The sequence below is a fragment of the Artibeus jamaicensis genome, unplaced genomic scaffold (assembly GCF_021234435.1).
Source record: "Artibeus jamaicensis isolate MK-2021 breed Jamaican fruit bat unplaced genomic scaffold, CSHL_Jam_final scaffold_1964, whole genome shotgun sequence".
Lineage (NCBI taxonomy): Eukaryota > Metazoa > Chordata > Mammalia > Chiroptera > Phyllostomidae > Artibeus > Artibeus jamaicensis.
Genome location: NW_026522030.1, coordinates 39117922 through 39145616, shown reverse-complemented (window position 1 = coordinate 39145616; position 27695 = coordinate 39117922). Strand labels below are relative to the sequence as shown.

General features: G+C 40.3%; 1 protein-coding gene across 4 annotated transcripts in view; it reads right to left on the bottom strand.

Annotated features, from left to right (window-relative positions):
- The window catches only part of DOCK8 (dedicator of cytokinesis 8), a 220156-nt gene that overhangs the window by 163637 nt on the left and 28824 nt on the right, over positions 1-27695 (bottom strand). For 3 of the 4 annotated variants that reach the window (XM_037165574.2, XM_037165576.2, XM_037165575.2), the window contains exon 2: positions 6308-6410. In XM_037165574.2, coding sequence (XP_037021469.2) covers positions 6308-6410 — 103 coding nt within the window. Of the gene's footprint in view, positions 1-5067; positions 5154-6307; positions 6411-27695 lie in introns of those variants that run through there. The other variant, XM_037165577.2, reaches the window with a different exon arrangement.

Genomic DNA, 27695 nt, shown 5'->3' with positions numbered 1-27695 from the left:
TTGGAGAGGCTTCATGGTGCTCTGTGTGGGGCTGAAAAGAGGCATGATGTCTTCAGACGCCCTGCCTTTGTATCCTCATGAATGTTTACGCCACACAGGGTGGTTCTCAGCTCTACCTGGCTGTTCACAAGTCTTGTCAAAGTTACCCGGGACCTCCACGTTGTCAGATTCAACGGTCATTGCTCAGTCCCAATTTATCTACAGTATTAGATACAGTTAATCACTCCCTCCTTCTTGAAACATTTTCTATAGATGGAGGGCCACCAATTGGCCTAATATGTCCCAGCTTTTGAAAGTCCATTAACCGGAAAGCCCCTCAGTCCCAAGCAAACTGAGATGGTCGGTCACTCACTCCCTTTGAGACACCACTTCTAGGCTGTCTCCAGCTATGTAGTGCCTAAGTGTTCAGTTCTAAAACATCGTCCCAATCTGCATTCACTCCCAGATGATTTCATCCACTTATGTGGCTTTAAACGCCTTTTTTGGGTTTTAGATTACAAATTTGTATCTGCAGCTTCAACCTTTGCCTTAAAATCCAGGTTGACTTTTCCAATTATATCTCAGTATCGCCAATCGTTGATCTAATAGATTAATCAAACATAACAAATTCAAAACAAACTCTTAATTTCCCTGCTAGTCTATTCTTCCCATATCTTTCCAGTCTCCATATCTCAGCAAGTGGCAATTCCACTCCACTGTCCAGGGCAAAAGCTTTGGTGTCAATGTTGATTTCTCTCTTTCTCTCACACCTTATGTATTGTCCATCAGAAAATCCTTATGCACTTTACTTCTGAGATATATCCAGGATTCAACCACTTCTCACCTTCTCTACTGCCACACCCTATTCCAAAGCTCCGCAATTACTTTCTGATTTATTGTGACAGCTTCACCCCACACAGTCTATTCTCCATGTAACAGCCAGAGCAATCCTTATGTAAAGGACACTATAAGCAATCTTCACAAAAATTCCAATCATGCCTGGCCGGTGCTCAATGCTTCCAGAGACTTCATCTTAATTAAGGGGAGAACCCAAGTTCTTCTGTGCCTCTGAGGACTATGACCCAGCCCTGCTTTTTAATGATCTCATCTCCTACTGCCCATTCTGCTTAGCTCACACTTTGCCTCCTTGTGGTTTCTGGAGCATGCCACATACTTTTGCCTTACGGACTCTGCTCTTGCTGATTCTTCTGACTGGAATACTCTTCCTTCAGACACCTGTCAAGTTCATTCAGAATTCTTCCCAAGTGTCTCCTTTCCAGCAGAGGCCTTCACAAACCTCCCAAATAGCCTCTCTTCTGTGTCACTCTCTATTCCATTTTTCTGTTTCATTCTTCCAATACTTAGAAGCCTTTGTGCACTTTTTTATCCATGTCTCCCATTCTAGAATGTAAGTTCCATGAGGTTAGACCCTTTGCTATATTCACCGCTGCATCCCCAGCTCCTAGTGCAACTACTACCAACATATGAATGAATGAATGAATGTTTAAGACAATCCTTTCAGCTCTCTACTAAATTTAACTAAATAGATCTGAAGATAGGTTCTTCTGGCTTCAGTAATTTCAAAGTACTACATGGTTTAGAATAAATAATACTTCCCTCCTTCCGCCAGTGGCGATTGTCCACTGATGCCTCAGAGTGGAAGATGCTGACATGCCATCATAGGCCTCCACTACTTTTACCAGGATGGATTTGATTCCCATGCTTTATACAATGACAGTTATGAAACTCCTACTCTGCATGCAGGGTACTGCTGTTTCATTTATCTTCCATTGTGAATTTGCATAAAACCTATACCGAGATCTTCATTTTCCACCATGTCTCCTCCAGTGAAATCAAAGAAACCTAAGAACAGCCCAAGCCCTTGACAGATGAAGCACACAAGAACAAAAGCACTAGAAAAATTAATGAGGACTGTATTCATCAAGTGATCTACAGTTTAGATCACCTTTAGCAGTAAAAGAAAATGGTAGCGTTACTGTTCAGAAGCTGAAACACAAAACAAAAACGAATGCTTTCTAAGATATGAGGCTTTTTTCAACATAAATGGCATAGTATACAAACATGTCATGTAACCATGGTGTTTGGTATATACCCAGGATGTGGCTTTTTACATCTTTTTCTTCAGCAGGGGCCGTTATGGCCCAGCTGATTCATTCCGCTTCACTTTAAAACTTTTCTATTCTCATTTTTTTAAAATAGTATTTTCCCTCCATAAAAATGTAGGGTAAGATCATTAACTCCATGCACAATGTCTCAAATTCTCCTTTATACCTTAGGGCACAGATCTCAGCCTTTTTTCCTTGTATATTTCATTCCCCTTTCTACTTTGAATAATCAAAACAGTTTTAGCATTTTACCATTTCGTTTTAATGAGGAGATCAAATATAGAAATGCTTACCTATGTAGGTGGTTGACATCAGAGGGTGTCTGGCCAACCTGTTCACATGGCCGTGGCAATGGAGAATGCCAAGACCAGTGAGGGATGCTACACTCAAGAGCACTCTCTGTGGCACGGGACACAAAGTGCTCTGATAGGAGTGCCAAACAGCTCTAAGACAATTCTATCATCACGTCGAAAAAAAAAAACAACTCCAAAGGGTGGTTCCTCTTCATATTAAAAAACACAAAACCTAAAAGTATTGAGTTTACTTTGAAAACATTTACACACACTAGCGTCATAGCGAACATTTGCAATTCTAGTCCAAAAACAAAAACCTGATCAAACATGAAAAATCAAGTGCATCCTTCCTCTCACTTGATTTATCAGATTTCTCACAGAGGCCACTCTCCTTGTATAAGGGTACCCCATACGGTCAGCAAGTGGTCCCTGCTTACCATGCTTTCTGAAACTCAGCGCAACTAAGGCAACAAAAGAAGCTTCACTGTCTTTATGTTCTTCCTCCTGTTTGGAACACTCCTGCTATGTTGGTCTTTAGAGAGCCCGCATGTTAAAGCCCCGGGAAACTTTAAAATACTGACGCTTGGGCCCATCCCTTCGGGTTTTGATTTAATCGTTCTATGGTGGGCCTGTCCACGGGTGTTTCTAAAGGTTCTGGGGGTCCTGATCGGCAGCCAGGGCTGAGCACCTCCCTGGAAGTCCCCTCAGCCGTCCCCTGCAAGTGTTGACCTCCCGTAATATCACGGATCTCTCTTCTGAAAACCTGCCACACTTGAAGTCAGTGTGGGTTTTCTTTATTATCTCAAGTAGAGCATAAGGCCCTTCGGAGATGAAACCATCTGCCACTCATCTTCTCTTTCAATCTCGCAGTGTCTCCACAGCACCAAGCAGCTAGACAGTAATGGTAGCCACCGTTTACCCGGCATCTATTGTGTCACTCTATACAAACCGTAATGGAGGTGGCATTCGTATGCCAATACTGCAGATGAGGAACTGAAGCCTTCACAGAGGTTAAGTAACTTGCCCCAAGTTATAAACTTAATAAATGACAGTTACACTTTCACTGGAGGGGACATTGTGGAAAATGAAGATCTCAATAAAGTTTCTATGCAGCCCCTCCCCCAGATTCATATGACTACAAGTTCTTTCCTCTTGAAAAAAAAAAACACCTTATAAATGATTGGGTTTTAAATAACTTTGTGTTAATTAAATACTTTAAAATTAAACAGCCATTTGTATCAGCATGCGGAGTTGTTGAAATGGTGGTTAGTAAACAAATGTAAGAGAAACAAAAGTCAAAATGCACTCAGTCTTACTTTTCCATTGTTTAAAATAACACAATAAAGAGCCTATGACTTCTCATTAAAGAAAAGTTTTTTAAAGCTGCTTCAGGTTAAGAGTCTTTAAATGATAAAAAATTACTTCTCTGCCTTGCCAGACATGAATCGTACTGAAATGTCCCATTACCTTTCTATGAAATGAAATAACCCTTGCAAGGGAAAGGGAGACCACTGTGTGAGTTGATTTCTGTTGTAGGCACCTTCACTTGGGAAGGTGACTCAAGGGGAAGAACGGTCACTTCACTGTGACATTACAACACTACCAGCATGTAACCATCAATCAGGGTGATTTCCTAAGCAAGTCCTGCTTTTTTTTTTTTTAATGGCAGTTGAATTTGGGTCACTTGACTTCAGGGGCAGCAGACTACACTGCAGCTGTAGTAGAGATCTGGGGAAAGCTACTCAGCAAATCAAAATGGAATAACACAGAGTGATATATTTTAAGGGCTGCTCATTTGCAAATGGAACAGGGGATAAACTATGACAGGTACAAACACATGATTCCTGGAAAGTTAAAGATTTTTGCTACTTTTTTGGTATCTTCTGTTAGAAAATGGGTTGTTAAGCCACATGTTATTCGACTATCCAGCTAATAAAGCAATTCATCAAAATTTACTTCTATCAAAACCTATTGATGAAGCAGCATAAGTAGCCAAAGAACACCCACAGACATTCAGCGAATCCTTTCTCTGAGACTAAAGTTAAGAGATTTCTCCAGAAGAAATCTCAGGCTACAGCACTGAAGTCAGAGCTGGCCTGTAGAGAAGGGGTTAAGCCTGCTGGCTACACTTCCTCACGCCTCTCCGCAGTGATGTCCACACTGTTTCTCAACTGCCGGGGCAGAGAGCTGCAGTCTTCATTTACAGAGAAGCAGAACACCAAGCCCCATCTCTCCACCTTGTTTAGGCTAGAAAGCGTGCCCAGTCATTTTTAAAATGAACTTTGCATATTTTGGAGGACATGTTAGTCAGAAATGTAATAATAATTTGGGGGTTTTCAATAAAACATATCTTAGCACCAAATTAAACCAAAAAGCATTTCTAATTTATCTTGGTTCAAAGTTTATCTGATATCTCAGAAAGCATGAACATTATGCACCTCACAGGCCTTCATTATAACCTACAATTTTGAAACAGGCAGGAAAAGGGCAAACAAAACAGCAGTCTAGCAAGCCACCAAAGTCATTCAACAGATTTTTTGAAAAAATGTCATCACAAGCTCCCTCTTGCAGTACAAGGTGCTATACATTTTTAGTAGCACTATTTCATCAGTGACACAACACACAAATTATCCTACTGAAATAAGCACCAATCACTCCAGTAAACATACCTTTAAAAGATACATAGTCACACGGCGCACAAATTGTTACAGCAGACAAAATGGCGGCTACAGGAAACAGTGGAAGGTTACAAAATCTCTAAGAGCAGAAGTGGTTTTGAAGTAATAAGTGAGCAAAAAAAAAAAAAAAACCCCATAACCTCTGCAAGCTAACTGTCAGAACATGCAAACAAGTGCCCTGTGCTGGGCTGAGGAAGCGAGGGCAGTGGAGGCTGTGGCTCTCTCACAAAGGAAGTGAATACTCACTTCTGGTTTTACAAACCATCTTATTTAAATCAGAAGATTCTGTAGCTATCGGAATAAGATGGCATTTAGTCCTCAGATAATGTCACGCATATATGAATGCTCAATAATTGGTGTTAAAAAAAACAGCTTTCAACTTTTAAGGGGGAGTGGGTTTTTAAAATATATATATTTCAGGTCTTTTCAATTATAGTTTACCCAATTTTATTTTCTATTGGTTTCAGGTGTACAGCATAGTGGTTAAACAATCATATACTTTTCAAAGTGTGCCCCCTGATATTGCCAATACCCACACGGCACCATACACAGTGGGAGTGGGTTTTTTAAATGGGAGTTTGAACTGTCTGAATCCAATTATATGAAGTTCCAGACAAGGCAGCCTTATGATGATGTGAGTGGATTAGTGATTGCCTAGGGCTGGGCTGAGGGCTGGGAGAGGAGGCAGATACAAAAGGGGAATAATGGGATGTGTAGGGGAAAGAGTGTTCTATATAGAGTAGAGGTTAAATAACTACAAGTTGGCCACATTCACCAAACTATACAATAAAAAATGAGTTAATTCTATTGTATGAAAATTATACTTCCAAGAAAATGATTTTTAAAAATTAAGGTTCGTAACTTGGCTTTTCAGGTTTTGCAATACAATTTTTCCCCAATAAAAGCATGTTACAAATGGTAGTAATTTTCCAGTGTAATCCTCCCCCTCCCTAAAATATGACTCATTGCTTGGGTGAAATCAAGTAGCCTAGAAGTCCACTAAGTCCAGGGGTGTCAGAACCACAACTCTTAGAGTTCCACTTTGCACTCTAAGCCCTAGTTGAGGGAGGAAGAGAGGGAAATTTACATTAAAAATTAGGCACAGAGCTACACACTGGTGGTTAGTCATGCAAGGTAGCGGCAGCGGGAAGACCTAAGGAGAATCCAGAAGCATTCACTGGGTACTTCTGCACTTGACCAAGCTCTAAGCAAAGCTGTAACCCATACTTACTAGTTGAAGAGAGGGGAAGCCGGAGGTACTCAGACTTTGTCGATGGTAGTGGCCAAGGTTTGGTGGGAGAGTAAACTGTTTCCTTACGTCCGCTGAAGAATACCTTGGGTTAAAAATAGAGAAATCTAAATGAAGTGATTATTTTTTAAATCATCACAATTATAGATACGATCTTTGATGGCATGTTATAAACTTTCTGTTTGGGTTGGGCAATTGGTAGAACTGACTAAAATGTCTGCAGTGGCCTGTGGGTGGACTTTTCTGTGGTACTATGTACCCTTGAGAAGTTCACAGAGGCCGGGATGCCTGCAATCGTGGCTTCTGCCCAGTACTGGAAGGATGACAGCATGAAGAGGAGGAAGAACTTGAAGCCCAAGGAAAAGGTCCAGGGCACCTGGTTCCTTCTTCCCAGGCCGTTCAGAGGCAATGCCCCTACGTGAGAACATCCGTCTCTGACTAGAGCCCTTTAAAACCCTCATCTGCTGCTATGATCTAGTCATTCTTCTTTCTAGCAGTAAAATCCATCTGGTCAGCTGTCAGCTGCTGGTCATCTGCCTCCCTGAGGCACCTTAGATGGTAGCTGGAATTCCAAGGACTGCATTTTTTCCAAACTGCCCCTAGCACAGAGATCCTTCGAGTCACCATATCGCCATTGGGGTCAACATCCCTGGTAGCCAGATGGAGCACATGAAAGTTGTTCTCCATTGTCCACCCACGCCTGCCAGCATGAACCTGATGGTCAGTGACACGTCGGCTTACGAGCGGGTTGACATTTGGGCACTCAGTTGTTCGTCATTTGTTTGGAACTCAGAACACACGTTCTCAGGAAATCACTTGGTGGTGGCTAGATTCCGAGGCTAGTTCACAAACCTGTGCCTAAACCACAATGAGGCCACTGTAGAATATGACTAGAAACTAACAGATTATTGAGGATGAAATGAGGTCATACATGAGTATTTGAAACATGCTGTGTTTCAAATAGGATACATACATTTTACATTTTATAATTTTAAAATATAATATTTAAACATTAGAAATAAAGCTTATTATATTGTCTCCATTATAATGTGTGCTAGTGCATAATTAATAACACAGGCTCCTGACATTATTAGTGCGGTTTCTGACAAGGTGTCCTTGGCTCCCAACCTTGGCAATGTGTCTCATCCAGAGGCAGGAAACGTGCTCAAGTTCAACTTCCTTTCAGGATCTGCACACTCCTGCTGTGCATTGTCTAGTCCTAGCCATCACTGCAAAGCACAGGGGTGGGCACAAAACCCAACACAGGACGATGATCTCTCACTTCCCAGAAAGTGAGACTGGAGGAAAACTACTGCCGCCCACTCTCTCAGTGGTGGCCCCTTACATTACCATGCAATGATGTGTGAAACCCCAGCGGAAGTTATAGCAACCCATTTTCACTGTACTCTTTAATTTCCTAAAGCATGCTATGTATTTTTATAAAAGTGTAAGAAAAATACTAAACTAAGGAGTAAGGATTCCATCATCCATCAGGGACATGCAAATCAAAACCACAAGGAGACGTCACCGCCTAGGATGGCTACGACAAAAAAGATGGGCAGTAACAAGTGCTGGCGAGGGTACAGAGAAACTGAAGCACTCGCACACTGTTGGTTGGGATGTAAAGTAGTGCAGCTGCTTTGGAAACTGGCTGGGCAGCTGCTCAAAAAAGTTAAACAGGGTTCCCACATAACCCAGCACTCGTAGGTACATGTCCGAGAAATCGGAAAACATATTTCCACACAAAAATTTATACATGAATGTTCAAAGCCGCATTATTCATAATAGCCAAAAAGTGGAAACAACCCATCATCTTATGAATGATAAATAAAATGTGGCATATCATACAATGGAGTATTATCCAGCAATGAAAAAGGAAAGAAATACCGATATATACCACGACATAGATGAATCCTGAAAATACTATGCTAAATGAAAGGCACTAAATCAAAAGACCACATAGTATATGATTTCTTATATAAAATGTCTAGAATAGACCCTGGTTGCCCAGGGCTGGGAAGATTGGAGGCAAATGGAGAGTAACTGCTGATGGGAATGGGGTTTCTTTGGGGGGAATTAAAATGCCCTAACATTGACTGTGGTGATAAATCCAACTCTGTGAATACACTAAATCCATTGAATTGTACACGTTAAATGGATGAATTTTGTGGTATGTGAATTATTTCCAAGTAAAACAGACAGGCATAGATAGATAGACAGACAGACAGACAGACACAGATACGAATGTGTCTGTGTGTGTGAGTATTCTACAGAGACCAGAGTGAAGGTAAAAACTGCCAAATTTACCATGACAGCCAGGAATGGAGGAAAACGTTCAGGTTATGATCCCGATAGGCTGATTTGCATTATAAAATGGACAGTCGCCAATTTCTAAAAAATCAACAAATTAGACCACTGTCCAAGACAAAAGGCCCATCTTACATAAACAACATTGCACTGCGTTTGGTACCACAGAAACCCACACCAGCATGGCAGCCACGCTGCTTGTTCACTCGAGAAGATGGCCATGCTTGCGGAACACTGAGACAACCCAGAAAAGGCATGTTTTTTAAAATCCGAGTTGACTGTTCACAGATGAGACTGGCTGCTCCTATGACTTCTGTCTCCAGGTCCTCTTGCTAAGACCTCTCAAATAGCACATTTTAGTTCCCTGGTCATTCTAAAGTCCTCCCTGCCATGTACCCCAGGGGTCTACCTGAAACTGGGGTATCTGAAATTTCAGGAAAGGAAGTGGCATTGTGTGAGAATATCAAAGATCAACAGGAGGGATAGTCTCTTGTGTTCATTTTGAAGCAAAACATCTCACCCTACAACAAAGCCCCCATACTTATTTCATCATGAAATTATAATGTTTCTGCTCTCCAATCTTCCTTCAACTGAGTCAGCTGATATTTCTGTTGCAGCCATTCACAGAAGTTTTCTAATTCAGATCTATACAACTGATGTTCCTTGACACATTGAGCCTTACCTAGTACCTAAGGATCTTATTTCCTATCTCTACAGAATCAATTTTACAAATAGAAGTTACACCTGTCCCTTCAAAACTGTCAATAAGGAGATGAACTGTTTGTCTTCAAAATGAAAATAGTTAATTACCCCATGTGGAAAAGAACTGCTTCATATCACTTAAAGAACTTCACAATAAAATATCTCTGGAGAGGCCCTGCACTCATATTAAGCTGGCAAAAATATGCTGGAATAATAAAATTACATGTTGGTCAATCCTGGGGGAAAGCCACCACACCCCACATCCCTGCGAGCTGTGTATTGGTTCAGTGTCTCTGGAAAACAATACTGTAATATGCAACAAGAACTATAAAACTGTCATTACTCTTTCATCTAATTATTTCACTTTAGAGAATATACCCAATGGAATTCATACAAATAAAAATATAATTTGAGCAGAAATGAGCATGAGAACTTTGTATATGATAGCAAATATTTGAAAATAACTGAAGCATCCAATACTTGTCAGAACAGTAAGTAAATAATAGCATAAAATAGATGAAATATGGTTTTACCATTTAAAATTTAAAAATATGTAGTTTGACCCAGAGAAATTTGCATACAAAATAAGTTATAAGTAAAAAGTATGCCCTGGCTGGTGTGGCTCAGTGGATTGAGTGCTGGCCAGTGAACCAAAGGGTTGTTGGTTTGATTCCCAGTCAGGGTACATGCCTGAGTTTGAGGCCAGGTCCCCAGTAGAGGGTGTGTGAGAAGCAACCACACACTGATGTTTCTCTCCCTCTCTTTCTCCCTCCCTTCTTCTCTCTCTAAAAATAAATAAATAAAATCTTCTTTGAAAAGTAATACATCAAATTGAATACAAATACCTTAAAATACATGTATAAGTATTTCACAAGGATGAGAAATCCTTTTGGTAGTTATATAGAGGCAGTTGAGTAACTACCCCATTCGGCTCTTTCACCTGTAAAATTGCTTAATTTCACCACCTTTTACAAAGATGCATACATATAAAGTCAGATGCAGGCACACATGCAGTATATTTAAACTGAGATATTTTAAAATTACGTAAACATCAGCTAACCTAGCTAGCACCCCACTGTCTAAATCAACCCTCATCTTCTCCATGCCAAGTTGCAGAGAAGGGGGAAGCCCGCCTACACAAATAAGAGAATCCAGCCAAGGCAAGAGCTCATACAGCTTGGTGTCTGGGCAAGCATTGTATATTGGTTTTTATTTTCTCTGCATTTAAATCTCAGACCAAACTCAACATGTCTAATATAAATTTCATGATGCTTGGTTTATATCATGATACTGTTTCCTTGATAAACAAAGACACTGTACTTCTACTCACTCAAAATGCTGTATACATAGTACTTTTATTTCTACAAATTTAATCGGAAAGAAGCCTTGGAGGTTGTTTAAAATGTTGACACTCCTGTAAAGGAGTCAGAGTGGTAGCAGCTCTATGTGTTTAGTCAGATGGACAGATAATTAGGATATATACAGTTGGGACTAAATACCAGTAGAACTAATGGGACAGCAGAGCTTGCCAAATGTGGCCTAAGGACCATTTTGCATCAAATCATCAGCTGCTTAATAAAAATGCAGATTCTTGCCCTGGCAGGTGTGGCTCAGTGGATTGAGTGCTGGTCTGGGAATCAAGAGGTCACAGGTTTAGTTCCCAGTGAGGACACATGCCTGGGTTTTGGGCCACACATTGATGTTTCTCTCCCTCTCTCTCTTGCCCTTTCCCTCTCTCTAAAAATAAATTAATTAATTAATTTAAAAATGCAGATTCCTCAACCTTACCCCTGTCCTGAATCGGCATCTCTGTGTTGTGGCCTGGCAGCTGCACTTTAAACCAACAAGTCCAGGTGATTTTTATATGCAATAAAACATAACATTCATTGATAGTTAAAGGCTATGAGAGAGTGGTTCATTCCTTCCTAAAACATGGAGGGCACACAGAATGCCAGGTTCTTTGTCAAGTGCTAGGGGCTAAAGTCTGGAGGATGCTATGCTATTCCTGGAAGCTCAGTCCAGTGGGTAGGAGGGAGGAGGACAGATGGATAATTGGATACATAATTATAATACAAAAAATAACCATTATAGTGCAGGATATACACAGTGTCTTACTTTATGAGTAAAGAAGAGGAAGTTACTAATTCAGCCAAGGAATGCTTAGGAGGCTTCTGGGATATGAGGACTTTTGAACCATATTTTGAAAAAATGAGTAGGAGTAGAACTGATGGAAAAAGAAGACAATGTATTTCAAGAATTTTTAAAAACATTTCATAACATCTAGACATTAGTCTCCCATACTCCTTACTTCAAGTACTTTAACCATCAGACTGCCCTGTTTCTTAACACAGCTAAAAGAGCAAAGAATAAAAAAGGTGAATTAGTCCTGAGCTCTGCCATTTGCCAGCTGTTTGAGTTCAAGTACATTAGTTAACCAGGCAGGGTCTTAGTTTCATTAGATGTAAAATGAAGGGGCTGGGCTACATGATCTCCCGGGCACCCTTCCAGCCCTAACTGGCAAAGATGCTTAAGAATCTCAGGAAGAACAATCAGCCCCGTGATCTACACCAGCAGCTGTGCTAGGAAACCAAACAGCCCCGGAAGGCTTTGCTCTGGCTTTCATCCCTCAAAGAAAATTCTTTCACTATGCTGGTATGGCCAGCAGCCAAGATGGTTGGAAGGATTTTAAAACTGATTCAAGAAGAAACCTTGTCTGTAAGTATTGAAAAAAGTTTAGGGTTTCCTGAATCTGACAGGTTTTAAACAACAGTGAAAGGGGTAGAATAAAAGCAACCATGTAATTTACTCTTAGTAACTAATACCCGACTGCGAAAACACCCAATAAACACAAAGTGTAAAGTATATAGCTAGTAATAAACAATAATTATGGACACTTGTGGGTGGCATATGTAGCCACAAACACATGATATAATTGAATCTTACAAAATAGCCATTTTCATGACTAGAAATAATTTATACCAAGCAAGCACTGAAAGAATATTACCCCCAGACTTCCTGAATTACAATGTTATGGCACTGTCGTATTAAAATAAATGTTTTAAAATTTGTTGTGTACAGAAAAACTAGCTCCAAATGATGTAAATAACACAGGGTTAGATCACACAGTACATGGTGTGATCTATCCCTGTGTTTTTGGCCTTATACACACCATATACATACACACAGTACATGGTGTATATAAGGCCAAAAACACAGGGCTGGCTCAAGACTGAGTAGTTTATGGAGTTGACCGCCTAGAAATAAACTAAGACTTATTCTGAGGTTTATCCTCAGACACTTTTAGTAAAGTACACCTTTAAATTTAAAGGGCTAGAAAATTAATTTCCATAGCAAATCTTATATGTGTATTATATATATTATATAATGCATACCACATCATAATACCCATTTACATATCTCTATTCTTACATATATATACATGCATACATGTTTTCAGCAATGAAGTCTTGAATGAATTCCTCAGAAGCCTGCCAGCCTGAGGCTTCATAACAGATATTTCAGGTTTAATGTTTCTCATATTTTCCATCTCTTCTCATAAACAGACACGCCATAAATGTACAACTTCTATAAAGATGATTCAACAGGTGAAAACATGACTAAGAAGAGACGTCCGCTCCTTATTAGCAAGCTGGGGAGTTTACGTTTCTCCCTCACACCGGAGCCCAAGTCCCTTCCCCTTGGAAAATTCCTCTGAGTACCGAAAAATATAATTAGATGACTTAAGTGTTTGAGGGTTCCCACAGCAATCCTAGAGAAGGATTACTGGATGTCTGCAGTGTCTCTTAAAGTCACCCCCCTCTCCCCAGTCCTTATTCATCATCATGTGAGGTAGTTTCTCTCCTGACATGATCACCACCTGCTGATGAGGCAGCATAATCACTTAAAAGAACACCTATAAATATCAAGTGCTTTGTGTTTGTAACTTTAAAGAAAAAAGGGTTTGGGGGTTGTTTTTTCCCCAGAAAATTGTGTTGAGACATAAAGAAACAGCTCTAACATATGTAAACTGAAGTCCCGAAAGAGGAGAGATAAAACAGGATCAGAAGTGATATTTAAAGAAGTATTGTTGACAGGAAATACTGAAGATGCAGATTCACAAAGCTCTCTCAATGCCCATCAGAATCAATAAAGAAAATCAACCTGGCCCTTTCACAGTAAAACTACTGTAAATCAAAGAGAAGTTTTAAATGCTCTTTAAATCCTCTTAAATGCTCTTTAAATCCTCTTAAATGATAAAATCTGGAAAAAAGACACATTACCTTCAAAAACATATTATTTCAAAATGTAATAATACTAATTGATTTCTCAGCTGAAAATACAGAATCCAGAAACCAATGCAATAACATCTTTAAAGTGCTGAAAGAAAAAACTACCAATGTAGAATATTCTACCCAGTGAAAATATCCCTCAGAGATAAAGGATAAAGACAAACAAAAAGTGGGAAAATTTACTACCAGCAGAGCCACACTCAATGAAACAGTCAGGAGAGTGGTTCAGGCAGAAGGCAATGACCCCGGATGGGAGCGCAGCAGTGCTGAAACAACAACGTACTCAGTGGGGTAAGTATGTAAGGAAACCTCCGTGATAGCGAAAATACAAAAAGTAATTATAATAACTATAATAATGTGAAGTTTAAAATACACGCAGAATTAAAATACACGTCCACAACACAAAAGGTGAGAGGCATAAATGGAGTGCGTATGTCCTAAAGTTCTTGCACTGTTTTGGAAATGGTGAAAGTGCCAATTAACATTAGAATTCAATAAGTCAAGTATGTACTGTAATCTCTGTAGAAACAAGAGACAGATTGGAAAAAAGACAAAACACAGTAAGAGTATATATTTAAACTCAAATATGTCAGTGGTTATATTAAATATAATCAGATAAATTCTCCAATTACAAAAGTCACCAAATTACATAAAAAACTTGCTACTCACAAGAAACATGCCCTATTTTTTGACATTTGTGAAGGTATATTTGACATATAGTATACTGCACATATTGAAAGTGTATTTTATAGCCCTGGCTGGTGTGGCTCAGTGGATTGAACACTGGCCTGTGGACTAGAGTCATGGCTTCAATTCCCAGTCCAGGCACATGCCTGGGTTGCAGGCCAGGTAGAAGGAGCTTGAGAGGCAACCACACTTTGATGCTTCCCTCTCTTTCTCCTCCCCTTTTACTCTCTCTAAAAATAAATAAATAAAATCTTTTTTAAAAGTGTATTTATAAGTTTGACACATGTACACACCCATAAAACACCAGCATGCCAATCACAAAGTTTCCTCATGTCCTTTCTTAATCTTTCTCCCATGCTCCTAGTTAACCACTAATATGTTTCCTGTCATTGTAGACTAATTTGCATTTTTTGGAATTTTATATAAATGAAATCAGACAATTTATCTCCTTTTTATCTGGCTTTTTTTTCACTCAGCATAATTAATTTGAGATTTCTCTATGGTTTTGGCTATTACAAATAAAGCTCCTATAAAGCAGTCATATGTAAGTCATTATATGGACATGTTCTTTCATTTCTCTTGGGTAAATTCCTAGATAGACTGATTACAAAGGGATGAAGAAAAGTTATGTAAAAATAGCCGGAAGATGGTGTAGCTATAGTAATGCTAGGTAAAAGGATGTTAAGGCACTGGAGATTTGGTTTAGATACACTGAGTCTGTGAGCCTGATGAGGGCTCCAAGTGGAGGTCAAGTTGGCAGCTGGATAAACAGATCTGGAGCAGGAATGAGATGTTCGGGCTGGAGATGTCAATTTGGCCAGGCTTGAGTTTGAGGCTGCTTTTCCAGTAGCAGTGAGAGATCCACACCTCCCCACCCTGGTTTCTCACCCATCTCCCTAGCAATGGTGTGGTTAGAGTCTGTGGTCTTGGAGCAAAGCCACACAATCTAGCTGAGAGAGCAGCTAAAGCAACCTCTCAAAACAAATGGTCATCCGTCTGTTTTGACTTTGACTCCTCTTTCATGAATTCAATCTCCGAGAAAAACCCAGGTAATAGGAGCTCTCAACAAGCCGGTCAAAGATCTGGGAAGCAGCATCTGAGCCACAGAAGAATTTGTGGAATAAAATTTTATCAAACTCATGATATAAAAACAGGGATGCTTCTAGATTCTGAGAAGAACTTCCCAATTACAAGGATTGTGGAAGGTTGACATAGCTTTATAGTGAGAACAGAAAATCATGCCAGTATTCACTGAGTGCTTACACTAGTTCCAACACTATAAATTTCTGGCTCATTTTACTGAATCCTCACAGCAACACTATGAACAAAATTTGTCTTCTCCATTCAACAAAGGGGAAACTCAGGGCTGAAAGTGTCTGGATTCATGATTTGAACCAAGCTATCTGACTTCAAAGACCTTGCTCTTACTCACTATGACTATATAAAGTTAAAAACATGTATTTAAATCTCAGTACACTATTTAAAAATGTATAGAAGGAAAACCACTAGAAGAAAACTTATTCATAGTTATATTAGAGAGGCAAGATAACAGGGTGTTTCCCCCCATTCTGTTTTCCAAATTGTGCTATGGTTGCCATTAGAAATCATGCAAACACACACACACACACACACACACACGCGCACACACACATTTCTAACTACATTGTTGTCAGCTTTCTGAATAATGTAAATTCTTCTGTTGAGAAACAGGAACGAGCTTGAACATCTTAAGAGTCTCTTAAGGGCTTCTTTCACCATTAATATTTTGTTTCCAAGTCTCCTCCTGGAATTTCTAAATAAAACTGTGTTCTCAGCAGTACTTTGACCTCTTGTATCCACTTCCTGATCTACCCAATTCAATTAAACTCAACAAACATTGTTGGGTGATACTGATTAAAAGCACTGCATTTTCCACTCTGGTTTGTGATGTATCTAAGTTATTTGTCCTGGGTATGGCCAGCTCCTTGGCCATTTAGAGGCCACATACTGTATTTTCATCAAGGGCCACAATGGGGCTGTTTGTTTCAGATATGCTGCTCATGGCAGTGAATTAGCTGCATTTCTGTGTCTTGGTGAGGTTGCTTCAATAAGACTCCAACAGCTGGCATCTGCTACCCAAGGTGATTGCAACTGTGAATTAAAAATGCCTTTTACTGTGAGGTAAAATGGGGATGTCATAACTCCCTCCACTTTTGTGACTTTCCTTCATCAACTTGTAGAACTTACCAAGGAGACTGAGAAAGGTATTTTTTTTCACCCTTGACCACAACCCCAAACCTGTGACAGACAGCTGAACTAAGTTGAGGACTATAAGGTTGGTTGTGTCTGTGAGCAACCTAATGCTTCTTAAAGTGTGGTCCCCAGGCCAACAACATCAACATCCCTTATTAGAAATGTGATTTCTTGGGCTTTACCCCAGACGTAGTGAACCTAAACTTTGGGGTTGGGGCCCCGCAATCTGCATTTTAACAAGCCCTTGAGGGAACTGCACTCCAGAAGTCTCAGAATTCTGAAGTCTGAGAGCTACTGCTCCATTTTGACCAGACCAATTTCGGCTCTACCGGCCATTCCTTCCTCGCCTTTCACTCATCCTCCCTCAGAGACTTCAGACCCTTCCTCAGCCTAACTAACCCTCCCCAGCTAGTTAATGTGAAAATCAAGATTCTAACAGACATTCTTCCAAAGATGCTTGTATTTCCCACTTAGTCGGATTCAACTAATATATGCTACTTCACACAAATAGTTAGTCTGCCCCAAAATAAACACACTCCCCCATTCCCTTGTTCCCCAAACCATCTCCATCTTCTCTCAAAATTTGTTTTAGATTGAAGAATGAGAGCAATGGTTCTTAAACCAGAGAAACTGCACTGTTCCAAAATTATTAAGCTATAAATGGTTAACTATTGTTTACTTAAGACAAAAGCTCTGAAGTGAGGGGGAGTGGAAACTAGCTGGGGGGATATTTGGCAGGGGGAAAACAGCAAGGTTAGGAACATCGTAGAATGAAGAACATCTCTTAGTCAGGAATAGAAAGGAAAGTTGAGACACATACCCAGAAGTCTGACATTCATTTGTTCTTTCAACAAAGATTTACTGAGCACCTACTTATTCAAGGTTCTACTGTGAGGAAGGCAGATGAAAGTCCCTGCCCTTAGGAGTCTTATATTTGAATGTGCATTGATGCCTGAGCTTCTGCCATCATTACTTTGTATCAAGTATTGCCCTAGACGACCTTGCCCTAGATGACCTTCCAGCCCATGGTACTGTTGCTGCATGACAGTGGGTATCTGAGGCAAGAATCTCTTGGTGCCTCTATGGGAAGGGAGAAGGTGGTTCAAGTAAGGAAAAATTATTCAGAAAGTAAAGCTAACCAGACTCCAACTCAACTAACCAAATTTAGCCCCTCACAGAGCAAAGGATCTATCCCTGAGGCTTCTAAATTGTGTATTTTTATGAGTTCCAAGTATTATGCACATTCTACAAAGCCAAAATCATTTTTATAACTTCTTCTCCCATGAGAGAAGTTATAGCTCCACTTTACAGAAAAGGAAACTGAAGCAGGGAAGAGCTGGGTGACCGAGTCAAGTTCTGAGACAGAGCCTATTCTGACCTAAGGAACCAAGTCGTCCGCTCCTTTTTTTTTCCCCTTGCCTGGACGGGCATGTTTAGACTCATATAACTTTAACACTCACCCTTTTCTGGAAGTGAGGCCCAGTCTCCTGACAACATTTTCTGGGAAGCCACCATGCCCTTTAATATTTCTGTAAATATCTTTTCCCGCTGGCCTCAGATAGAAAGAGGCTCATTTCTGTGCTTTACCTGCTACTCGCCATAAAAATCCTAATGCTGTACCCATGATCAAATTTCTATCCAGTTAAAATAAGTCCCTTTACTCATCTCTCAGTGACATGTTACTCATGTTAGTAAGACATATGCAGAAGTGAAACACCCCTAAATCACTTCTTAATAAATAAGAGTACACTCTAGTTACTAAACAGTTATTCAAGTTGACTGTTTTTAGTGTATTTGCTTTGGCAAAATTGTGAGGCCTGAGTTATGGACCAAGGAGGTATTTTATGTCAAGAATACTGGCTAAAAACACCCGTTCATATAATTTGGGGGGGAAAGAAATTTCTTATACGGGATTTTTCAAAATATTAGAATAATAGAATATTAAAATAATACTATTCTTCTTATATAAAATATAGTATAATACTATACATCTTATATACTTCTTGATAATACTATACTTATTGCAAAATTTATACTAATTGGTATAAATTATTCTTAATACTGAGAAATGATAAGAAATAATGCTCATAATTGGTAAAATTACAGAAAAAATTTTAAGAGCTATATGGCCATTATAAAGATTGTATAGGAAGAAATCTCCATTAATTAATCATTTCTTGTTTGTTATTCATCTTAAAATCAAAACTGTCATAAGAGTCTCAAAATAATTTTAAAGATAACCTAAAGATATTCTATTTAGCCTCCTAGAAAATTATGCAAAATACTTGTAACTAGGCACATATATAACAGTCTTTCTTTTATGTTCTAAGATGATGTTTCTATTTTTTTAATTTTTCTTTCTAAGAAAATTTTAATGTGAAACCTCCAGAGTTTCAAGTTACTATCATAACAACAAGACTAACTTAACCAAACTTAGAACACTGCCTTTGCTATGCCTGTCCTGGAATCCTTTTCCTTCTGGCAGTGAGCCTCAAACATCAGCATACATAAAAATTAGCCCTGGCTGGTGGGGCTCAGTGGATTGAGTGCTGGCCTGCAAACCAAAGGATCATTGGTTCAATTCCCAGTCATGGGCAACCTAGGGCATATGCCATCCCCCGTAGGGGGTGCTTGAGAGGCAACCACACACTGATGTCTCTCTAAAAATAAATAAATAAACCTTAAAAAAAAAGAATAAGGTAGGTAATGGATCAGTGATGCAGATATTTGGGTCCCATCTCCAGAATTCTAATTCATGAGTCTGAGCAAGACCAGAATCTCCATTTTTAACAACCCCAGCGGGTCAGGTGCCATCCACCTAAGCACACCATAAGAACAGGAAACAACTGCCTCATGAACTCAAAGCCAATGGAAAACCTGACAGAAACTTAGCTTGTCATTAAACCAACCTGGAAATCTCAGGTAATAATATATATTTGGCGCTCGCTTGGAACTAGGAGAATGTGCACCTATGTGGTTCTGTCTGTAACTCCCCACTTCTTCTGCAGGGGGATTATTTATTCATAAGGCAGTAAAGTCGAGGTTCCCAGGATACCCCAAGTAAATATTTTCCTCTTCACCACTACATAAACTAGCTCAAGGCATTTTAGATTATACAAGTTAAGAAAGAGGAAAGAGAAAAGAGGAAAGCTGGAAGAAAAGGAATTTTTACAGGAAAAAAGGAAAGAAACATAGTATTGCTCATGTAAGTAGAGAGAACTACACTGCAAATGTGGAATCTGCTTCAGAAGGCATTGACTCAGCTAAGCCAGCATACCGGCCAGTAACCAAATAGTGAGAGCTGGGAATTATTCATTTTCTGGCCTCATATTTTCTGCAGAGTCCATAAAGGTTTAGAAGGATGGTCTTGTTCAGAAACTTAATCTGTAACAAACTGGAGAATGGAATTCATTCCTCAGTGAGATCTTGCTGAACAACCCTTCTTCAGTAGCCACCCATATACCACCAGGGGTTTGCAAATTCTGCTCTGGGTCAGGCTAGAATAATGTATTCTAGCTTGAATACATTATTGTATTTATATACAGTACATTGTATATAAATACAATATATAACACCACCTGAACAATATATCTTACTGTTGATATCATGGCTCCTATTGAAATGCTCTCCTGTGCAGTTCCCAATATCAAACACACAAGGAAAAGCACTCTCCCAAAAAATAGTTTTCTTTTTACCTTTAACAAAGGAATAACAGCTTTAATTTCCTACAGTTCTAGGATACTTTGTGCTTTAAAAGCCTCTTGTATTTGAACACAATTCAAAATCTTGGTCTCACCTTCTTCCCTCCATGCATGAGTGTGTAGTTATTCGCACCAGCTGACTGCACTAAACACGCTGAGGTGGAGTTAATGCACAGTAATCAACATGAAATGAGATCGTAGAGATGAAAAGCCTAAATTGTTTTCTGAAATAAAATGGTGGAAAGGATGTGTGGTGGGAGCAAAGCCAACATCCACATAGCTCTTCCTGTGGCATCGTTTTTGGTCAAGAACAAGGTGTTCCCCACAGGAAGACACTTAAACATGCCTCCAGCTTTGCTAGTATCTTATTTTAGCATAATTTTCAGAGCCTTAGAAAGCCTCACCTTCCCCATTAAGAACCTCGCTGCTATGAAGTAGGCAAGACAAGTCAACAATGCCTAGGGAGGTTACGGGACAAGTCAACACTCAGTAAAGTTGAAGGACTGCCTAAAGCTGGCATGCCTTGCAAGTGGCAAAGCTGGGACAACAACTCTGTTCTCTTAATGCCCAAGAAAGTAGACTGTGTTCTTTTTCTAAAGAAAGTTGCTTTAAGTAATCACAATAGGCAGAAATCTATGTGTAGTGATTTAAAGAGAAAAAAAAGTCCCTGGCCAACTATAATTTACTATGCTTGTAATTCCCACCATTCTAAATCTTATAGGAACTGTTCCATGGGGTTGAATGACTAGTGACTTTAGAGAATGATCTACAAAGTAAACCTACTACAGTGTCAGATCAGTACATCAGTTCAGTCTATTTCCACTAATTACACACAGGAACACTGAGGAAAGGAAGCCCAGACCATCCCATGGGGACGTAGGGAGACGAGGAAGACAATGAATCCCCGAAGCAATGGTGGGAATGGGGATCCTTTCCCAGGAGGGATGAGGAGTAAAGAAGGTATAATCAGGCTTTCAAGGCTAATCTCAAACAAATGCATTTTGGATCAAACCCTTGTCCCAAGGACAGAACAAAGCACTCTGTGCCCAGGACCAACTTTTCCCATTTCCCAGTTTTTCCTTGGATTAGGAAATGAGTTAGTGCAAAAACATGTTGACTACAAATAAAAGTTAACAATAAAAGCCTGCCCTAATATATGCAAGAAAGTCTACATGGGAAATTTTTTGTAATAAGCAAGTCTATTAAGATGTATGAATTGCCCTGGCCAGGTAGCTCAGCTGGTTACAGCATCACCCTGACACTCCAAGTTTACGGGTCTGATCTCTGGTCAGGGCACATACAAGAAGCAACAAATGAATGCATAAATAAGTGGAACAACAAATCAACCTCTCTCTCTCAAATAAATAAATTAAAAACATTTTTTAAAGATGAATAAGTTGCCAGTTATACAAATAGTGATAGGAATGATGGGGATGTAAAGTACAACATAAGCAATATAGTTAATAATATTATTATAACTATGTTATGGTGTCAGATGGGCACTAGACTTATGTGGGTGGTCACTGTGTAAGTTATATAAATGTTTAATCACTATGTTGTACACCTGAAACTAATGTAACATTGTATGTCAACTGTAATTGAAAGGTAAAATAAAAAATAAGCAAATCTAACAAAATTATCTTTAATATCTTTACGCTAATTTTCAGAATAATCATTTTCCAACAAGCGATAACTGGGCTCAAATCTTGCTTCGTCACATACTGATTGTAGGATCTCAGGCAAATTAGTTGACCCCGTTAAACATGACAAAGTGGGCAGAAGTTGTAAAGCAGTAGAAGCCATGAGATGGGGTGTCAACAGGGCTAGCAGAGAAGAAAAAGGAGCAGGTAGAGAAATGAAGAAAAGAGGGAGACCTGGAATCTCAAAGCTGTTGGGCTATAAGAGTTGCCTTTGCCAAACTGTAGGAATTCATCCCCTATTTTGCCTCATAGTAGGTTGGAGTGAGCAACCTACATAGCCTTACATGGAGGGCCTGGGTCCATGCTTAGTAGCACAGATCAGTACTAACCTAGGAAAGCTAAGATCCCAGACACATTTGGGGATGTGACTACTCAGCTCCAGGCCATCATTGGTATGTAGGAGGAATACATGCCTAGTCCTACCGGAAACCTAGATTTTCATGTGAAATCTGCCGTTTGTAACGTTGGCAAGGGAGAAAAAAAACCCACAAGAATTACTCTTGATTCTGCAGACCAAATTCTGGCTAAGTAGTTTTTTGTTCTCCTTACTTTTTTTGTATCTGTAAAATAATTAACCATTATCTGAGTTAACCTGAGAGTATCTATAATCATTATAACCTAGAAAATCTTACTAGTATGTGTAACTACTATTACTTCACTTAACAACACTGGGTCATGCTTAACGAGTGCTTACTCTCTGACAGGGAATGTTAGTCCCATTTAATCCTCACAACAGTCCTTTGAGGTGATATTTTTATTTCCACTTTACAAATTAGAAAACTGATACCAAGAAAGGCTAAGAAACTTGCATTACAAAGTTCCTATAGGAGTTAAACTTCTGGCATTTTCCTTTTCTAGCAGCTCAGCAATGGAAAGCTTAATGTGTGAGAGCTTTCTGAAAGAAGGATATTAAACTTTATCCTGACTACTGAGAACAGGTTTTAGCTTGTCCCTGAAACTTTGAATCCAGCTCCAATATCATTAATCCTTCCATGGGTGAGTAGTCTTGGAATATGTTCCAAACGTAATTCAAATGCCAACATTAGCAATGGGAAAGATTTAAGAGCAATTACCGAAGGCTGATTTTTCATCAACTACAATTCTCTTTTTTTGTGTATAATTTTGTCTCTTCATGTTTCACCAAAAAAAAAAAAAAATCTCACATACAATAAAAGTGAAGCCTTTGAAGCCCAAAATGCACCAAATATTTTTCTAGAATGTGGAATGGGGAAGGCAGAAGGTGGTGCTTAGAACAGAAATTTCATTCAAATTTGTAATCAAACTCTTTTTGTATCAAATGTTTCCTATACTATCTTGACCAGCTCTCTCCATCCCCAGGCTCCTTGCTTTCTTCCTAGAAACTAGGTCAGTGCAGTTCCATCAGAAAAAAAAAAAACCCTCATCCTCCAGCCCCTTATCTCTCCTTCTCCTGCCCCGCAGCCTCCACTTCCTGCACTCCCTCGCACTCCCTAATCCAGTGTTCTCAGGCTTCCACCCTCTACAGAAGCTGTCCTTGATACAGCCACTGATGACCTCTTCCCAGTCCTGTTTTAGACTGACCTTTCTGTGGCATCAGACACTGCTGACCTTCTCCATCCTTGATGAACCACCACCCTGGGATTGCACACATACTCTCAACTCTACTAGACAATTGTCCTCAGTTTCTCTAATCGGTTTCCCTCCCCTCTATGCCCCCTAGGTGCTGTTCATTCCCAGATGGCAGTACTTGGATGCATTTGAGATTGAGGGGCAAAGAATCAGCAGCTGCACCAGATGAGTAATCTCATTCCTCAAACATGGGAAAGCACTGAAAAAAAAAGGGGGGGACTCCTAGGAAGGAGAAATCCGGTATTACGTCAGTGTCAGAGTGTCCTGTTGTAAGGAGTCTACTGTGAATATTTTCTGTGGAGTAGACAAATTATTATACATGGCCTTTCCTCACAGGAAACCAGTTGCTTTAATGGTTTCCTTCCTTCAAGGGACAATGTCAAAGCTGTTGAGCCCCATACTGTCCATTTGGATCATTTAGCTCACATGGAAAAATTCTCCCTAAAGAATACAGAAAGGAATTTCTGTAAAGCAATTCACTCATCCTCTTTTGCCCAACAGAATGCAGTGGTGCCTGAGCCGTGGCTATTTCCTGTCAGTTTGATAATAAACAACCCAGCCCTTCTTGCCCTCATACCGTGAACCCTACATGCTCCTAAAGACACATGCTAAATGCTTGCGCCAGGACATAATGACAACGTAAATGACCCTTAGTGCGGGGGATACAGTCAAAGAGTTCAGATGGTCACAAGACACGTTTCCGCCTTACAAAGCCTGTGTTCTAAAATAAGAGAGGGCCTCGGGGCCAATGACAAGTTTGTGGAGTTTTCAGGATGTTATACATTTTCTTGATGCTATAATTAAAAGTAATAGGATAGATAGCCTTGGAAGGGCTAACAATGGCATGGCAAATGAGATACACTCTAACCAATCAGGAATAGAGAAGAAAGGTTTGATACATTAAATGTTTGAAGGCAAATTCATTGAGGCTGTCAGATTGATACTGACAGTAAATAAAATATCACTGATTTTCTTTATTTCCCTTCGTGGAGGAATAGGCTGAGGTCTGAGGCAGGCTGAGCCTTCAATGGTGACTTGTCTTTGCACTGTTTACAGAGTCTACTCTCAGAGACGAGAACTCAACAGGCCAATTTAGGGTGAGGTGAATACTCTGGTGAACGCAATTCTCCCCAGAAGTCACATCATAGGGGTATCTCTGGTCTTGAAAACTTGCCATTGACCAAAATCTGGGGCAACTTTCCAGCACTTGTGTGCCTCCACCTTCACCCCATCCTGTGAGCTGCCCGGTGAAGGAAGTACTTAGAGCAGCGACAACAGCTGCATAGACAAGCAGGGTCAAAGAGAGAAGTGAGAAGATGCATCGGGTTCAACGTGGGAGAGTATGATCTCCCTGCTGTAGCATAATCCTCCTTTCCTAAGTCTGCACTCAATTCTACACTCACCTCACTCTGTCACCTAGAATGGAATGACAATATCAGGCCACAGGGCCCATCCATGAGATTATTATGGGAAGTTTCTGGGAACTTGAAACTCTCAAATCCATGAGAGTTTCTGGGAAGTCCCCAGTTTTGCTCCCTCAGGCAGCAATACTGCATTTGGTCACAGCATTGTCTCAGTAAAAATGCAAGTAACTCTAAGAGCAATAATCCCCTAAACGCTTACCAGACACAGACCAACTCATGCTGAAGGGTGGGTCAGCTGAAGGCTGGTTTTGAAGGTGCTGGTGGGAAAAGAAGACAGGTGCACACGGAACCCTGGGAGACCATGTCTGGATGACAATCCCAGAACCTGCTCAAGCGAGTAGAGCCATGCAGGGAAGGGAATAGGAAGGTGGAGAATCTAGAGTTAATATTACTTATGTCCCAATTTTATTCCGGCCTCAGTAGATGAATCAGAGAGGAAAAAAAGAGCACTTGACATAGATGAATGGTACTTCTCTGAAGGAAGAAATGTAAAATTGACCGCCTCTGGTCATGAGTCAGGCTATGCGACGTGACAGATAATTCAATGCTGGAGGCAAAGAACAGGGTGACGTTAACCTGTTTTATCTCAGAGGCCCAGGTCGAACAGCCAAGGCCAGAGAACCTCAGGAGGTAGGTGAGCCAGAATGATAAACCCACCTGATACAGGCAAAACGAGTGGCCAGCAGTTCAGAAACACCAGGTGTCCTGTGGCTTTCAGAGGTCTGCCCCGCTGCTGGAGAGCCCTTCCATCAGCTCCGTTGGAGGGAGGCACCTGCCCCTCAGAACTTGGTGAGCAGCAAGCAGCCTTCTTCAAGGGCACTGGCCCACCTTTCATGATTGAGCACAGATGAACCAGGAACAGCAATGGGACCTTCAGGGTCTATAATGGGGAAGCACCTCCAGTAATTTTGAGCTTCAAACCTCCACACCTGGGAGGAGACATTGAACTTAAGAAGTGTGATGGAATTCTAGGGGAAAACCATGCAGACCTGGGGAAGTTTGGCCAAATTAATTAGTTAATTAATTCTTTAATATATATTTATGAAGTGTCTCCTATATGTTCTGTGTTTACTAGGCTCTAAAGACTCAAATGAGGAAAAAACGTACCCTCCTGTAGCTTCCAGTCTACAGGGGCAGGTAGAGTAGGGGCATTAAATAAACCATCACACAAATTTAGGGTTACACATTGTGATAAGTGCAGAGAGCACAGGGTGCTCTCTGAGTATAAAAGGGGAGTCCAACTAAAGGATCTAAGATCGGTTTACTAGGTTGTGACCAGCATTTAAAAAATGTAATAGAACAGAATAGAAAACATCAGTGTGTACTGGAAACAATACAAAGTGAATATGGTTTCTTGAAGCTTTCATTTCTCTGTGCGTGTGTGTGTGTATGCGTGTGAGGGAGAGAGACCTAGATTGAAATGTAAAGTGTATTTCCTTCATGAATTGTGGTGACAAAACTTGGAAGGCTGATATTGAAGACCAAGTTAACAAGGCTGTGAGTAGCAGGTCCCACGGATTGTCTTTAAGGACGGATAATAGAGTTGTGGAGAGAAAGGGGGATTGTGAGCCAAGGGGTCCCTTTCACTGACATATTCTTCCAGAGGGTGGGGTGGGAAACACATTCGGCGGCCGAGTCATCTAGATTCGGGCACTAAGACATATAGGACAACCCGACCCCACTCCACTTTATCTAGAGTCACTTCAGGCCTCAAGGAGAAGTGCAGAGAAGGAATAACATAGCTCTGCAGTCATCCAAAGTGGGGAACCCTGGGAATCTAGACATTAAAAAAAAAAAGTATACCAACTAGTAAATATTAAACTGTCAGGGTGCTAATCAGATCTTTCATCTTTGTTTCTAAAACTCTAATTTCATTGATAGTAGAGAATAGTTTGTTGGTAGGAGAGACTAGAACCCAAGTCTCATTACCAGGGCAGTTTCTTTCTTTACACCATGATGTCTTCCCAGACAATGAACACCACAGTGACTTTCTGTGGGTTTGCAGTGACTCATGACATCAGTAGCACTAAGGGATGGAACTGTGCACTGGTTTGAAGGTGTCAGAAGTGAATAGATATATATTTGTTACACTGAAGCACAGAGAGGTCACCTCCCAACATTCCAAACACTCTCTCTTCCATCTGAAAATCAAGTTTCATGAACTACACCACTGAGCTGCTTATGCCCCTGGAGGCCAGGCAGTGTTTTTAGTGGACTGTTTCTAGTTTTGACAGTGTAGTGAGTTAGAAAAAAGTTAGAATCTTTGGTTTGAAAATGCGTCTTCGCTCCTAGCTAATGTCAAAGACAAATCAAGGCAGTTTTGGCCCACTGTCATGGAACGATAGAAAAAAACCCCATAGAATCGTATTCAAGCTGTGAAAAGATACCATCATGGGATTTTCAGATGCTGTAAGGCTACCTCTGGTTGTGTTTAGAGTGGACACGATCCATTTCTCTTGAAAATTAATCGTCTGACCAGTCTGAGGATTATTTTCCATAAACATATTATGGCATATGGAAAAAACAGGCTCAACAGATTCCATGGCAAGGCCATGATGAAGCTTGTTTCAGCAAGAGAGTTGGTTTGCTGGCAGCGATGGTTTGCAGGCAGCAGTGGCAATTGCTGGTGGTGAAGAGCTCGAGTTGGTCTCAGGTAGAGCTGGGGTTCTAGCACAGCTTTACCACTCACACCTTGGGTACATGGCATAACCTCACTCAGC